Source organism: Simochromis diagramma, unplaced genomic scaffold (genome assembly GCF_900408965.1).
Source record: "Simochromis diagramma unplaced genomic scaffold, fSimDia1.1 OVJJ01000338.1, whole genome shotgun sequence".
NCBI classification, from domain to species: Eukaryota; Metazoa; Chordata; class Actinopteri; order Cichliformes; family Cichlidae; genus Simochromis; species Simochromis diagramma.
The window spans coordinates 1-16606 of NW_024387088.1; the positions used below are offsets into that span (position 1 = coordinate 1).

The 16606-nt window shown below is 39.2% G+C and overlaps 2 protein-coding genes across 3 annotated transcripts; one reads left to right on the forward strand and one right to left on the reverse strand.

The window, feature by feature from the left end:
• Positions 1-507: 507 nt before the first annotated feature.
• LOC120742683 (GTPase IMAP family member 7-like) lies at positions 508-15902 on the forward strand. 2 transcript variants are annotated; one of them, XM_040046112.1, is made up of 3 exons: positions 508-802; positions 10024-10120; positions 13142-15902. In XM_040046112.1, the coding sequence occupies exons 2-3, from the start codon at positions 10105-10107 to the stop codon at positions 14206-14208; spliced, it is 1083 nt and encodes a 360-aa protein (XP_039902046.1). In that variant the 5' UTR covers positions 508-802; positions 10024-10104; the 3' UTR covers positions 14209-15902. The 2 variants fall into 2 exon arrangements, with proteins under 2 accessions (XP_039902046.1, XP_039902047.1); XM_040046113.1 differs by lacking the exon at positions 508-802 and having other exon boundaries at positions 9949-10120.
• On the reverse strand, positions 1300-5946 carry LOC120742686 (GTPase IMAP family member 7-like). The gene is made up of 2 exons (XM_040046117.1): positions 5729-5946; positions 1300-3733 (listed from the first exon to the last, which is right to left on the reverse strand). The coding sequence occupies exons 1-2, from the start codon at positions 5733-5735 to the stop codon at positions 2901-2903; spliced, it is 840 nt and encodes a 279-aa protein (XP_039902051.1). The 5' UTR covers positions 5736-5946; the 3' UTR covers positions 1300-2900.
• Positions 15903-16606: the final 704 nt, after the last annotated feature.

The window sequence follows — 16606 nt, forward strand, 5'->3', positions numbered from 1 at the left end:
AACCCGGAATTTAGAAAAAAGATGAAAACACATTGCAAGACGTGAATGCTCGAGAACTCCTTATCATCATTTTATTACCAAGTGTCATATTTGAACAGCACATATCTGTATTTAATTCTTGATTACTTTGTTTGGCTAAGGCAAGTCTTGCTTGGTTGCTTGTGAATTTCACTTGTGTTTTGTGGTAAATGTGCTGTGATAATCCTTAATAATACATTTGTAATAATTCATGCTGCTGGGTGTGGTTTTAAATTGGTTTCATTTTTCAGTACATGTGTACAATAAATTTCCCCATTCCTCTAATCAACGTCTGTGTATGTGGAGCCCTTCATCCTGACATCCTTTTGTCTTCCATTATTCCTGTTTTCTCCCCCAGTGTGACTTCGGTTTGTATCCATGGACTTTGTTTTCTGTTGCTGACAAAATAAAGTTTTGCCTTTGGTTTAATTCTGTCCCTGAGTCATCAGTACATTAATACAGTAGCTCTCAGATACTGGAGTTACCTGGAGAGAACCTGGGGAGACATTAACATTGCATTTTCAATCACTGGTTAGTGGCCAGTTACATTGCTAGTATAAATATTAGCTGTCATCTGAGCATCCCTCCATCGATCACTTGTTTCTGTGCACATCCAGATCAAACCCGGGTTTCTGATCACCTGACCTTCCCAGCTGTCACAGGTAGGAGTCACGTGTCCCTGTTGTCCTAACTGGCCATATTCTTGTTGACTAATGCTCCTCATGTCTTTGTATAGATCACCTGCGGATCGTTTCGTCTGAAGCCTTCTCTCCATCGATTGCTGGTATGTGTTTATTGTGTGACGTATGTTTAATTATTTTACCTGGTAGTAAACAGTATTCATAGGTTGGAGCTACAGAAGCCTCCTATTGGCCACTTTGTTTGAAAATCGGGCAGCACTTTTTGATCAGTATGTAACTTTGATTTGTCAAGGTTGTTGTTGTTGTTTTTTTTTTTTTTTTCTCCCCAGGGCTACATTACAGAAGCGCTGCTTCTTTTGTTTGGGTTTCCTTCTGCCCATTTCAGTAACTGGTGTTATTCTTAGTGCTTATTTTCTGATTATATTGTTTTGTGCATTTTAATAATAAAGGCCTATAAAAGAATAAGAAGGCCAGCTTTTACTCACAAACTAAGTTCTCAGCCAGACTAGAAATACAGGAAGTGCAGAGGCAATATATTAAGAACAGGATACCAGACAGAGAAAGCGTAACTAAGTCTCACACACACACACACACACACACACACACACACACACACACACACACACACACACACACACACACACACACACACATCAAGTCAGGCCAGAAAGAGTTGTTTTGATCTAAACTATGTGTGACGTGCTATATGATACACATTTTTGGCTTCTAATGCTAGAAATCTGCAACTGGCTTTGGGCTGTGCACGGCTCTCTCTTCCGGAAGATGAATAATTTTAAATTGCTATGTTAATGGCCAACATTAACATTAAAAAAATAACACAGACTAAAAAATTATTTTTGTTGCTGGAAAAACTGGAGATGGAACGAGTGCAGGAGGAAACACAATCATAGGAAAAGAAAATCGATATTATCAGCTCTTTATTTGTGACAAAAAAAGGAAAGTAAAATGAGACCTTAACACTTTTACAGTAAATCTGAAGTGAGGGCAATGAAATCTTTAATCTTGTTATCTTGTTTGTCTTCCTATCAACATTTATTGTTTTCCTAAACTTGTTCCTTCACCTCGATGAAAATGTCATGTGTGGAGGTAAGACAGTTTATTTTTGCTGTGTTTCAAAAGCCTGGCACATGTCAATATTTAAAAAAGAAAATCTTGGTGAATGCACACAGCATGAGCCACGAGTTAACCATTTGTAATATATGGTTTCTGATCCACTTTAGAATCTGCCAAAAACAGTGTCACTGAGATGATAACACAGTCAAACCAAATAAACTGAAATCATTAAAATTACTCAGTGCTGGAAATAGTTTTTCATAATGTACCATAACATTTCAACAATAACACAGCATTTATAAATAAAAAGGTCAGTTACTAAAGCACGCGCACATTAAACCAATTCATTTATTTTTTCCCTGGCAGTGCTATCTGTCTATCTATCGCTGAGTAAGTGAAAACTGAAATAACTATTAGCGACCCACAGAAGAGATACTGATTATCTGTATGTAACCTGGGCAATATTCTAATTACACTTCATCCAAAATTTGAGGACCTCTTGCACCCTAAAGAACGAGCAAACCCACTAGTCCAACATGCATGTACAAGTCTTACTTTAAACCGCAGATAGCATACACTGAAGACTGCAGCTGGACCAAGACTGGAGGACGCTAAAGTCTTGTTGACGTCAGAGGTAAAAGGCTTCTTTTGATAAATGCTAATAATAAACTGTGCTTTATTAGAAGAGCTGATTTTTTTACTAACATGCTTTTTAAAGATGAAGATTTATGTAGTCTTTAAATAATAATGTAAGACTGTTGTTTAAACTGTTTAAAATAAGTATAACTAAGTATAACTAGATATACTAGATAGACTCTTTTGACCTCCTTTAAAAGGTCAAAAGATTATTTCCATTTTTGTTCCTTTCTTGGTTTATGTGATCAACAAAAACAGTTTGTTTAAAGGTTTATTTTCTTAATAATGAATAAATAAACAGGTACATGTGTATACACCACATTAAGTAAAATGTTCAAATGTGATAAACAAAGATGCAGAAAATATTTGGAAACACTGCATAGTTCAAACAATACTGTTATTTAGTAGACCTGTTCATGACAATTCAAATCACTTGCGTGACACAAATCTACAATCTTATAAAATAAAATAAACACACAGAACAAAGTTCATGTAAAAATCTTTGTTCTTTCTTTTTCTCTCTCTGTGACATCAGTGTGTGTGTTTTACGTTGCAGTTGCTGCAGTGCTCTGCGATGTGGTCACACTTTTTTAAAAAAAGCAGTGCACCAAGGATCACAGCTACACCTACCAAGACTTTGACAGATTTTTTGGTTGTGTATTTGGTCAAAAGTCTGTAGACTCTGTGGAGAGAGGCTGATAATGATGATGGTTTAGTGCGCTCTTCTTGTTGTCTCTGCCAGTCTTTCAGCATCTCAGTGGTGTAGCTGCCTCCTTCATTTTCCATCAGCATGTTCTGTATTGTGTTGACCAGCTGTGTCACCTGGAACTGGTTGTTCCTGTACTCGTCCTGCTGGTTTTTCCAGTACTTATTATCTACAACGTGGCACCGACCACCACACTTGTCTACCAAATCTTTCAGAGGCTTATTATTTGCGATGAACTCCTTGATGCTCATTCTGTCAGGTAACTGGTCACCATCCGTGAAGACAACTGTTGAATATTTAAATACATCTGCAGAAAAACACTCCTGCAGTTTCCTGATGACAGCCGTCTCCTGCTCTGTGAATTTCTCCACTCTGAGCACAATAACGAAAGCGTGAGGACCAGGAGGACACTTTGTGACACACTTTTGTATCTCATGCTTCAGCTCCTGCTCTGAAAATCCTGGGCTAAAAAAACCAGGAGTGTCAATCAAAGTGAGATTTCTTCCAACGACAGATCCAGACTTTGCTTCACAAACATTTGCTTGTGAGTCTGAAAAATTTAGGACTTTGAACTCATTCCTTCCTAATATAGTGTTAGCGAGGCTGCTCTTCCCAGCTCCAGTTTTCCCCAGCAGGACGATCCTTGTAGTGTTTGGAACTAGAAAAAAAAAAGATTAGTTACACTTTTAACACTTGTCTGACTGTAGGCCTAATTGTGCTGTTTGTAAATTGTCTCCTTTATTGGTTTTTGATTCCTGTTTTTAGCAGATGGTGTCACTTAAAGTGAGTTCCAGTTTTGCAGCTCTGTGTTTTGGTTCCTGTTTAACTTTATTAAATATGTAAAAATTGTGTATGTTTCTGTTCTGTGTCTTGTGTACTGTTTGTTTGTGTCTTTCTTGCGGCTGTTACACCCAAATTTCTCCTTGTGGGACAATTAAAGAATTATTCTATTCAATTATTCTTATTCCTGTCCACACGGCAACTTTCAGTTTTTGGTTGTTTTGTTTTATTTTTTCTTCCCACTGTGAGCTGTTTTGATAGATATATTTTCATTTAACACCACCTTTCACTCAAATAATTTACTAGTCTTACTGTCCCAGTGTGTTTTACCACCTACTAAAGTTCTTTACACACAGCGGATTAATGATAACATCCTACCACACAACCAGAAGAAATCAAAACCATACTTACATGTAAGGTGTGACACACACAAAAACTATATTCGCGTTGCGAAAGGCATGTCCACAATGTTACACTCATTGTGGACATGCCTGGAAATGCAAGTATATTGGACAGAAATTCATAACTATATTCATCATGTAACTGAGATTACACTTGATGTTTCTCTGGGATGGTCTTTAGCCAAAGTGTTTAAAGCACTGAAGGTTTGGGTAGTAATGGCAATAATAATCGGATAAGTCTGTGTACGTCCTCAGTCGTCCAGCTCATGGTAGACTAAGAAACTTTGACAGCAAGCAGCTGGAGTTGTTATTTAATTATTGGAGCTAAAGAAGTCTCCTGGAGAAGTCCAGTTGCTTTATTTTGCCAAGCTTCTAGGAATGATTGAAATTGTTTTAACAACATGGATGAATTCAAGAATGCTTCAAAGTGAAGGTCATACATTTAAAAGAATTTATGTGTGGGTACAGAATGACAATGGATTGTATTTGACATTCAATTGTTTTATACAGATATATTCTTTATTTTATAAACTATTCAATGTCAATTGTTCTTTGATTTAGTTAACTACTTTTTGTTTAGATACAGACATGCTGGAGTACTGACTCTCTTTACATTAAGTTTTAATCTAAATAATAATTGCTTTTATTATTATGTGTAAAGATTAACTAAAAATATATAAAGTTACATTTAAAAAAGGGACATTAGTAAAGGCTAATCAGGAAGAGGAAACACAAGGCAAAGCTCCACCAGCATTATTATTCCTGCAGCAACAGGTTAATATCAGTGGGCATAATAACCCCCCCGCCTCCACTATCTTTTTATCTATTCAACCATCTACTTATATTATTCATATTTAGATTATATTTACTTACTATACTTTAGGGTATACATAAAACACACTCTTACTTGTTTCTTCTGTTTTTCTATGTGCTTTTTTTTGTCCAAATAAAGCTCATGTTTAACTTTATGTTAAAATGTGTTTACAATAATTTTCTACAATTTCTTTTACTTAAAATCTTAACTTACAAAATATAAAGGTTCATATTTTAATGAAATGGTAAAAAAGTGGATTAATACCCCCCACCCCCCCACCCTCCAAAAAAAAAAATTTTTTTTATCTTCAGTGCTCCTCCTAAATGAAACACTTACTGTGTATCTAAGATGGCTGCCATAGCACACTGAGGAGAAATGAGCATAACCAAAGCGAGGAACATGTTTTAGCTAGGATGTAAAAACACAGCCCACTGTGTAGCCTGTTAGCTATAACAGTATACATAAGATTAGATATGGAGGAATGATTTAATGTTAATCATCCTTTGAGGTATGAACACGTTTGCACTGCTTTAAGAAAGACTTGAAAATAATCAGACTGTTTACACTGGTGCTGAATGATACTACAGGCACTTGTATGCATGTCTGTGTACGTCTAAATTCATTGCTCAGTGCATAAAAAAGAAGTTAACTAACTTACCATCCATGATGAAGGTAATCAGCGGTAGTTGTGCCTGAAGCTTATAATTAATGGCAGACTGTGATGTCGGTGTTTCCTCTCTGCTGTCGGACTCTGACTGTAGTTCTGTTTCACTTTCTGTTTCTGTCTTAAGCTGCAATACACCAAAACAACAAGCAGTTGACGGGCTGTGTTTAAAGTCTGTAGCTGTATGGAAACTTAAATTATGATTAGGCTACAAATTTTAAATTACAATTTTATTAAAGCAGAATTATTTTTTGTCATGCATATCTCTCCACTGGAAGTTAGCAAAGACTAAACTGTCTTCCTAAATAAATACTAATGAGAATAAATGTTTCAGTGATGCTCAGTTATTTGTAATTAATAAGTAATTAATTCAAAAATCTTAAAATAATGTTGGTTAATTTTTAGAACAGTGGAACTTTCCTCACAATTAAAAAAATAAAAAAATAAAAATGATTTGAAATAGAAAAATAATTGTCCACAATCATTCGATGTATATGAATGTGACAGCAATATTCAGAAATACTCAAAACAATGGTACAGGTACTTGTACTTTACTAATGAGTTCTTTTATAACAATTAATATTTTAATGTCTCAGAGGAAATATTACAGCTGTATTTTTTACATAATACAGAGCCCCGAAAGGGATATTTGAGTGAAAAAAATTAAGATGAACTCTTGCGAGATCTCACAAAAGTTTTGCAAGATCCTGAGTTAGAGATCCTGCTACTTTTTAAAAACGGGTCTGTTTCTGTCCATTCAGGAATGAGAAGTGTCCACGGAGTAGACATGGAGGAGGATTTAGAATGTTTCCTGTGGTCACGAGAGGTCTCACAAGAGGACATCACGCACACGCAACAAGACAAAGTATGTATAAAATTCAGTAAGTGAAAGAACAAGATAGCATAAAACACTGGGGTTGAGAAGGCGATTGACTTGTAGAATAACAGAAGTCGTATATGCAAGCCTTTAATGTTAACTCTTGTAATTATGTTCTGTCACGGAGGAGCAGGGAGGACTCGGCGCAGACTGAAGTCTCAGAAAAACAGGTTTATTTACACACTCCAGGTGCACTATATACAGGTGAAGGAGAAGGGGGCCGGGGTTCCCAGGGGTGCAGAGAGGGGTCGGGAAAAGCGTCCAGAGTCTCCAAACCAAGCACGAGAAATCTGCATACAGAGAACAAGAGTTAGCACAGAACTTTCACGGACAGAGCTCAAAACTGGCTGAGGCTAAAGTAGCACTGACGAGCGTTACTCAATAGTCCAGCGGCGAGGTGCTCTCAGTCACTGCCTTAAGTAGCGGGAGCAAACAAGGTGAGGAGCCACAGGTGATTGCCTACAGGTGGTGGAGGCCGGGAGCTCACAACGAGCTCCGCCCAGGCAGCGAGCAGAGAGAGGAGAGAGAGAGAAAAGACAAAACATAACATGTAGCCACACAGGGCCAGCCGAGCAGGCACGGGGACCATGACATGTTCAGGTTCATTAAACATGTTAAGTGCACATATGTTTTGAAATGTCATATTGTAATCTGTCTGTATTGTTACTATTCTAACGTGGACGAAGTCCTTCTGTCAACAAACTAAGTACAGCACGGATGAAGAGACTCTTCTGCAGAACCTAAGATATAAAATTGCAGTATGGAAAGTAAGATCAAAAACCAAAGGACCGCTGTGTGGTCCATCAGGTGTGTTCCACAAGCAACGTGAAGGGATGGCGAGACAGTGAAATACTGCAGGAGAGAATATCTGCAGAAAAATTGACACCGTTGGCAAACTTTGTGAACAAACCAATTTGAAGCCCCTGAGATTTTACATGATGACAAGACGAAATATGGTCAACTTTTCAGTCCTCATCTGAAGTGGATGAATATAGGGAAGATTTCTTCTTCACAGTGTTTTTGTGGTGAGGTGTGGAGATTGGCAGCAGCTGGTTCACTAAAACATGTCCCTCTAGTGAAAACATTGTTAAGGGTTCAAATATTGAGGAGGGATACAGGAGGAATTCAAATCACAACACTGGTCCAGAAGGGTTAGGTCAAACAATGATTTTAATGAACACACGCGTGGAGAGATGAACACCGTCACACACTCAGCGTCGATCTCTCCCTAACAATACACAAGCAGTTGTTTTATATCATCAGGGTATTATTACGCCCCCTCTTGCGTTAAGCAAATACAATACATGCAGAAGTCAAAACCACAAACGTTCCGTTAACGACTTTGACACAGTTTGAAAGAACATCTTCTTTGCCTCCAAGTCAAGTGCTTCCAGTAGCTCATCTCGCTCTCGCTTCTCCAAAACCTCAGAGGCATGCTCTGCAACAAAACTATCAATTCTGCAGGTACAAAAATGCAGTTACAAGCAAAATATGTCTTAACTCTTACCTGGTATGGTCCTCGTCTGTGGAACAGCCTGCCGGAGGAGCTCAGGGCCGCAGAGAACGTACATGTTTTTAAGAACAGGCTCAAGACCCACCTTTTTAATTTAGCTTTTACTTAACGTTTATTTATTTTATGCTTATTTATTCTATCCTGTTATTCTATTATTAATTTAGACTTTACCTAATATTTATTGATTTTATTCTTATTCATTTTTTAATCTTTTTACTCTATTTATATTTATATTGTATCCTGTTCTTATTTATTTTATCATTTTACCCTGTATATATCCTATTGTGTCATATCTCCAGTGTTTCCTCAGAGGGCGCTCTCTGTACCGGGGCTGTGATCGACTGTGGCTGCTGGGTCTCTGGGGGTCCTCTCAGCCTGGCTGGGGGGCTCCTTGGCCTCCCTCCTGCTGTGTGCCCAGCCTGGAGGCTGCGGTCTGTGACCGGCTCCTGGTGCAGACGGCTCCCTGTTATAGTGTTTCCTCACTTGGCTCATGCGAGCCCAGCCCAACTTTTACTCTTTAAGTGTGCGCGTGTGTGTATGTGTGTGTGTGTGTGTGTTGGGGGGGGGGGGGGGGATATGTGTGTATTCACATCATTTATGTTAATGAGAGTGTGGGGAGTGAGTTGGAGGGTGGGGTGGGCTGCTTTTAACTATGTAAAGCACTTTGTGCTACATTTTTTTTGTATGAAAAGTGCTTTATAAATAAAGATTGATTGATAGAATATAAGTCTACCTACAGTGTGTGTATGTGTGTCCTGACCTCAATTGACACCCTGTATCACCTCTCACCTCGCCTACTAAAGCTCCCAACCAGACAGAGGCCACTCTCAGATGTGTAACAATCTACTAAAACTATATATGTATATATTGAATAAATGCTTTAATTAAATGCCACTACTCAAAGCTTAATAAAAAAGAATATAAACGGATAAAAGATAATAATGAATAACCTAGTTATTCAAATAGCATCATCCCAACAGCTCCTCAAAATAACAACCAAAAAATGCACACTTTACAGAGGAAACAAAGACATTTCAGAAGTACACTTCCTGTCTTATTCTGAGTCATCTGTTACCAAGCAAACTCAAACGCAGCAGGTTGCTGAATACACTCAGGCCTTTGCTCAGCTACTATTTTACTGTAAGATTAACCTTCTAAGCTCCACGTCACTCATACTCTGCTTAGTTTCACTTTTGCAAGCACGCTCTGCAAAAGCATGCAGTTTCCTGTCTACTTTGGCACAGAGTGTACTCAGAGTTGGGCCTTTCTTATATAACCCAATATAATCAGCATATAAGCACTTAAGATTATAAATTTAAACTCAACAGTTTAAAGTGGTTATAACTGCACCTGAAATAAAGGTTAATGTGATTATGATAACACCTGTAATACAAATTATAACATAATGCCAACAGCTTCAATAAATACTTTGATGAAATGATGATTGATGCAATGATAAAGATGATGGTTATGAACAGTAGCAGTAAAATAATTTCTTTAATCCTACAACATGTAACTAAGAGGCAGCTCTGCTGTCAGGGATATATAGAGAGGAGCTTGTGTGTGTGGTTTTTATAGACTTTACAAGGAGCTGGTTCCTCTGAGGGGACAGAGTGTGCATGCAGGTGTGTGAAAGCAGCAGCAAGGTCTATATTAAGAACAGGGTTTGTGATATACAGTCAGTGCTCAGAGCTCCACACTTACACAGGTTAAACAACCAGATTAGAGATTAACTCTCCTTTTTTCACCAAAACAAAACACGCACAAAGTATGAACTCCTCTCTCATAGAAAAGTAACCCAACTTGAATGTTATGCAACCAACAACTAACTGTTTCGGTTTCCTTCTTACCTTTCTGCCTCACCTCTCAGCCACGTCCCCACATGTTCAAACACCACAGAGCAATAAACAGGAAAGTGCTGAACAGCAGAACATCAGCAGAGACAGAAAATCACACATCAACTGCCTGTAAAAGAGAGAAATGGCCACTCATCAAGGTGAGTACATTTAAAAGACTAATCTATAACATCCATTTTATATAAAGGGTAATAATAATAATAATAATAATAATAATAATAATAATTTCCTCTCTTAAACTAACAATTCTCTTTTGATGGTTTTCTAAGCACTTTGTACAATTTGATGCCCAACATGAACATCAGCTTTTAAACGCTGTGTAAAAGAAAACTAACGCAGACTTTTAATTTCTTGTTTCTTTTTTTCAGTAAAAGAATTTATTTTAAATAAATATCATCAACAGCTTCTTGATGACACAAGAAGAAGTAAAATAAGATTTGAACACTGTTTACAGTAAACCTGCTGAAAGGAATGAAGTGATGAAGGTGTTTTCTTAGTCATCCCACTCAGCACTTGTTTTCTTCACTAACAGACATTTAGCACTCTGAACCAGGAAGTTTAGGGCACTAAACTCCTGTGAAACAGTTCTGTGTCTTTTCATTGCTACAATAAAGCACGTATATGTCCTCCTTGTGGTTTTGCAGCTTGTACATGTCTACTTTCGCTTCTTTAATCACCAGTAGTTTAATCTCCACCCACCAAATCTACAATACTTGGTTGGAGATGGTGCCTGGATCTTTAATAGTTGACACAGTGTTGGAGCCAAGTCCAGGCCAATATTTTACTCAGTTACATCATGCCATATTTAAGTATTTGTCATGATCTTTAAGTTTTTATTATAATCTTGGTCATTTTATGTTATAATGTAAGATGCTGTGCTCCATAAATTAATCCTGCTTTGTTAGTCAGTTGTTGTTGTTGTAAAGTGTTGATAGATGTCGTAAAGGGGTGTGTATTTGGCCCGCATGCGGAGGGGTGTTGGTAAAAAGTTAGGTAAGCAAGCAGGACGTGGAGCAACAGTTTTCTGACCGTCGCCGTTTTAATGTTATTTCTTGTTGTAACATAAAGGGAATATAAACGGAGCTCCCACCAGAGGCATTTGTTTTGTACCTTTCGATTTGTATGGAAAATAAATGTTTTGCCCCTTTTTTCCTTCGCCTCGTTTTTTGCTACCGGAAGGCATCCAAGAGACTTAACAAGAGCACGAGTCAGAAACTTTACGTTCTGCAGAAGCGGCAAAGAAGGACCGAAGGTTGCCGCTATACACAGCGAGAAGGTTTAAGATAAGATAAGATAACCTTTATTAGTCCCACACGTGGGAAATTTGTTTTGTCACAGCAGGAAGTGGACAGTGCAAAAGTTATGAGGCAAAAATTTGAATACAATAAGAATAAATACAGTACACAACTGTACAGAATAGAATAAAATACTATATACAGTAGAATAAAATAAAATAAATATACAATAAGATAAAAATAGAATACAAATACAAATACTATATACAACTGAGTAAAAATACAACGATGACAGAAAGGATTATTGCACTTAGTATTATTGCATATGTATGGATGTGTGTGCTTGATCAGTTAAAGTCTTTATTATGGAGTCTGACAGCAGTGGGGAGGAAAGACCTGCGAAATCTCTCCGTCCCACACCGTGGGTGCCGCAGTCTCCCACTGAAGGAGCTGCTCAGTGCTGTCACAGTCTGCTGCATGGGGTGGGAGATGTTGTCCAACAGGGATGACAGCTTAGCCGCCGTTCTCCTGTCACTCACCACCTCCACTGGGTCCAGAGGGCATCCTAGAACAGAGCTGGCCCTTCGGATCACCCTGTTCAGTCTCTTCCTGTCCCCAGCAGAGATGCTGCCGCCCCAGCAGACCACGCCATAAAAGATAGCAGAAGCCACAACAGAGTCATAGAAGGTCTTCAGGAGTGGGCCCTCCACTCCAAACGACCTGAGTCTCCGCAGCAGGTACAGCCTGCTCTGCCCTTTCCTGTAGAGGGCGTCTGAGTTATGAGTCCAGTCCAGTCTATTGTTCAGATGAACACCAAGGTACCTGTAGCTGTCCACAGCCTCAATGTCCATACCTTGGATGTTCAGTGGTTGCAGTGGAGAATGCTTGTGCCTGCAGAAGTCTACCACCTGGTTTCTGGTTTAAATTCCGGCAGTGATCTTTTATATGGTTTTTACATGTTCTCCTTGATCCTGAATGGGTTTTCCCCTGTTACAGCAGCTTCCTCACACAGTCCAGACCAGTAGCGGTTTTTGATACGGGCGGTTGCCCGGGGCGGCATCGTGGTGGGGGGCGGCATCACGGGCATCGGCAAAAAAAAAAAAAAGAAAAAAAAATTTGCTCGTACTCATGCTGCCCCGACATCAGCCAGCGCATATTGGGACTGGCACAAGCACCGATCGGTTTTCTATCGCCCATTTGCTGGTAGTAAGGGCGCCCTCCGTTTGCGAGGTGCGCCTGCAGCACAAGGAGGAGAGGGCGGGGCGGCGGGGGGATTCTCTGGCTGGCTGGAGCAGCATCTAATAACCAACCCGCAAAATAAAACATAATATAAACTAAACAACAAACATGAAAACACCAGACATTATGATACAGACTTATAATTTGCACCGATGTTTTTTTCGAAATTCTATAAAGTGAGCGCGAGAGCCCTCGGTGCGCCTGCTCGCTGCTGAAGAGAAAGTAAACTTTATTGTCATCTCCGCTACATACAGTGCAGTATATAGAGAGACGAGATGACGAGGCTCCAGTTAAGTAAACAAACAATAAATATAAGAAGAGTAAGAAAATAAATATACACTTTAGGACAGCAACATCAGAAAGAAGGAACACGAGAAGCTGGAGAAATACCAAGGGCTCAGAGAAGAGCTCGAGAGGATGTGGAGGGTGAAGGTGACGGTGGTCCCCGTGGTAATCGGAGCACTAGGTGCAGTGACTCCCAAGCTAGGCGAGTGGCTCCAGCAGATCCCGGGAACAACATCGGAGATCTCTGTCCATCTCTGTGCACCTTAAACCTTAAACTTTCATTGTTAAGTAGAAATGTATCCTCCTTTATTTTATCTTTAACACGTTACAGTTTTAGGTGGTTGATGAGGATGCCAAATATGGAAAAAGAAATTCAGGAAGTAATTTTTCTCTTATTTGTAGATCACCTGAGGATTGTCCTGCTAGGAAAAACTGGAAGTGGAAAAAGCAGCTTGGCCAACACCATATTTGGAGAGACGGTGTTTGAGATAGATCATACTGCAAACGCTGGAACAAGTCAGTGTAGAGAAGCTACCAAAGTGGTGAATGGAACATCTGTTACTATAATTGACACTCCTGGTTTCTTTGACAATCTCAGGTCTGAAGAGGAGCTGAGAAATGAGATTACAAGGAGTGTCGTAAAGTGTTCTCCTGGACCTCACGCTTTTCTTATTTTACTAAAAAAGGATAAATACACAGATCAAGAGATTGAGGTTATTACCAAAATCATAGAGTCTTTTTCTGAAGAAGCTTTCAGGTATGCTGTGCTTGTCTTCACTCGTGGTGACAATCTTCCTGAAGGAATGCAGATTGAAGAGTTTTGCAGGGGCAACAACCGTCTACGTGAGTTGTTAGAGAGATGCGGTGGGCGCTGCCACATCTTTGATAACAAATACTGGAACAACAACCCACAGCATGAATACAGAAACAACCAGCTGCAGAGGGAAAACCTGCTCAACACAATGAAAGAGATGGTGAGGAACAACGGTGAACGTTGTTACACAAATGAGATGCTGCAAGAAGTGGAGAGGCTAATACAACAAGAGCAAGAGAGCATTAGATCGTCATCAAGAAACATGTCATGGGAAGAAATCAGAGAGGAGGCAGAGAACAGAGTCTACAATATTCTCAAGATGGCTGCTGGTGTTACCACAGGGATGTGGTTGGGAGCACTGCTTGGTGTGCCAATAATGATTGCAAAAGTTCTTACAATACTGAAGACTTTAACAATGCCAATAAGAATACCAGCAAGTGCCGTAGTGACAGGAGTGGCAACACAGGGAAAACTTCCAATAGCTGGTGTTGGATTGGGTACGGTTGCAGGCCTTGCTGCTACTGCAGGAGCAATAGGTGGGGGTTATGTAGGATATTGTAAAGCTGATGAAGCAGATTCAATAAAGGAGGCAGTTATGAACACAGCTGAGGCTCTTGGTAAACTAGCTGTAAGGAAGGACTCTCACGAACACTAAAACAGAACATTTTAATTGCTTTTAGAAAAAGATTAGCACATTTCTAACACACGTGTAATGCTCTAAACTCATTATCATCATTTATTATCATTTTAAAGTGTCACATTACTAGGCAAAGTGTTTTACTAATATTTTGATTGGATTTCTTACCTTGTATTTTCATTTATACATTTCCTTTCAGCCAATCAAAGTATGGTCTGGTTTTAATTGGTTTCAGTCTTCAGTTCCTGTACACAGTAAATGTTACATTTTTATATCTTTAATTCATAAATAAATGTTATTTTTCCATTATTTAAAAAAGCAGGCCAAACCGCTAGGCCATGCTTTTCAACTACAAACACTGGAGCAGGGATATAGAATGACCTGCAGGTTTTAGATGTGTCCTTGAGCCATCACAGCTAATTTAAATAGCTAATATCCCGCCTCAACATTTCTTGAAGTTCCCCAGAGGCCTTGTAATGAACTAATCATTTGATTCAGGTGTGTTGACCAAGGGTGATATCTAAAACCTGCAGAACACTGGCTCTCGAGGCCTGGAGATCCCTACTCCTGCACCGCAGGATAGATTTGCCTGTGTGATATGGGATAGAGAAAATATTTGCCTGTGTATATTTGCCTATGCGCTTTGCTGTGGCTGCCTGGTCAGACACGAACCTTTGGTACACATTTTCTTTCCTTTATTAAGAGAAAGACAAGCCAAATATGGTGACATGGAAATGAAGAATTTAAGGCTCAGCTGATGCCAATTTTCATTCAGGGAGGCAGAAACATATATGCTCATAGTTTGAGTCCCAAGGTTAATGTTCCAGATAAATGTCGAGGGTGTGTCAGCAATGGCATCAACATAAAATTGCTATTAAGAAGCAGCAGGATGTAGCTGTAAAATATGCTACTGTTGGCTGGAGACAGAGAAGAAGGAGTGAGGGCTGAAGTGTTCAGGGACAACAAAATTGAATGGAAGGCAAGAGATCTTAAATAAATGTTTTTCTTTGTTGTTCTAAATTTTTGATTCGATTTCTGTCCTAGTATTTTTATTCATATGTTTACTTTTACCTAATCAAAAGTGATTAGTTGTGGATTTCATGTGTTTGTGACAAATTTGCTATGATAATCCTTAGTGATACACTTGTCATACATCATACTACTGGGTGTGGTTCAAACTAGTTTTATTCTTCAGTGTCTGTCTTTGATTTGTTGTTACTCACCTGTTCCCCATTGTTCTAATCAACTTCTGTGTATCTATAGTCCTTTGTCCTGACATCCTTTTGTCTTCCACTGTTATTGTTTTCATGCCGAATGTGAGTTCTGTTTGTATCCATGGACTTTGTTTTCTATTGCTGACAAAATAAAGTTTGGGTTTTGGTGTAAATCTGCCCCTGGAGTCATTAATACTGTACGGTTTTTACTGAGCTAACTACCTTTAATTTAGTAAACTCCCACTGTAAGGGTGTGTTTTAACTGATGAAACTGTGTCGTACTCAGGCTCGGACATCTGATTGCTGCCTTTTATAAGCTTTATTGCACAAGCATAAGCTAACACCAGTACAGTAACCGTGCCTTTACAGAAGCCAGGTAATCAACTGAAAGACACAAAATAAAACTAGCATACAACATTAACAAAGCAACACTATTAATGACAGTACAGTTTGGTAACAGTCATATTTATAGCTTTAACATGTTATTTAGTCAACACAGGAATTCACCAGCTTGGCTTCATCAGTCATAACAGCAATATCAATGAAAAGAAGATCCGGCCGGTAGGAACTATGAGCGGCTGTTAACACGTACCATCCCAGACTTACATAAATCACTCCGTCTTAAATAAATTTGTCATTTAAAGCAAATATGGGTCTGGCTGATAATAAATCACAACAAACAAATTGGCATGTTAGTAATATGGGAAAAAACCACACACCTCCCACTTGGGCTACGTGTCAGACTAAGTAGGCCACAATAACCAGTAGCAGTAAACACTGATATAGAAAACAAAAACCCTTATAACCATGTTTTAAACAGGTTGGGCCTGGTCCCCACACCAAAGAGTCCCCAATCCGCAAGTATTTCTCGGGTACTCAGGGGATGAACCACGTCCCTCTTGCTCCTCTACTGGCAGTAACACCACCAACCTCCTTACGTCCCAGTGGAGAATGGTGGAATGACATGGTTCCCTGTCTTTCCTTTCCTGAGACCAGTTGATGGGACGACTACAACAAATCCTTACTTTGACATCTCGAACAACACCCCGGTGATCTGGATCTGCCTCCTCAACCCGTTCTCACTCCCGACACGTAAAATACTGACGATTTGTCACGTCCCTTACCTTCTCATGCTGACGCTAAAGGTACCCTTCCACGTTTTTATGCGACGCTGTGGGTTGTCAATTCATTCCAATATGAAC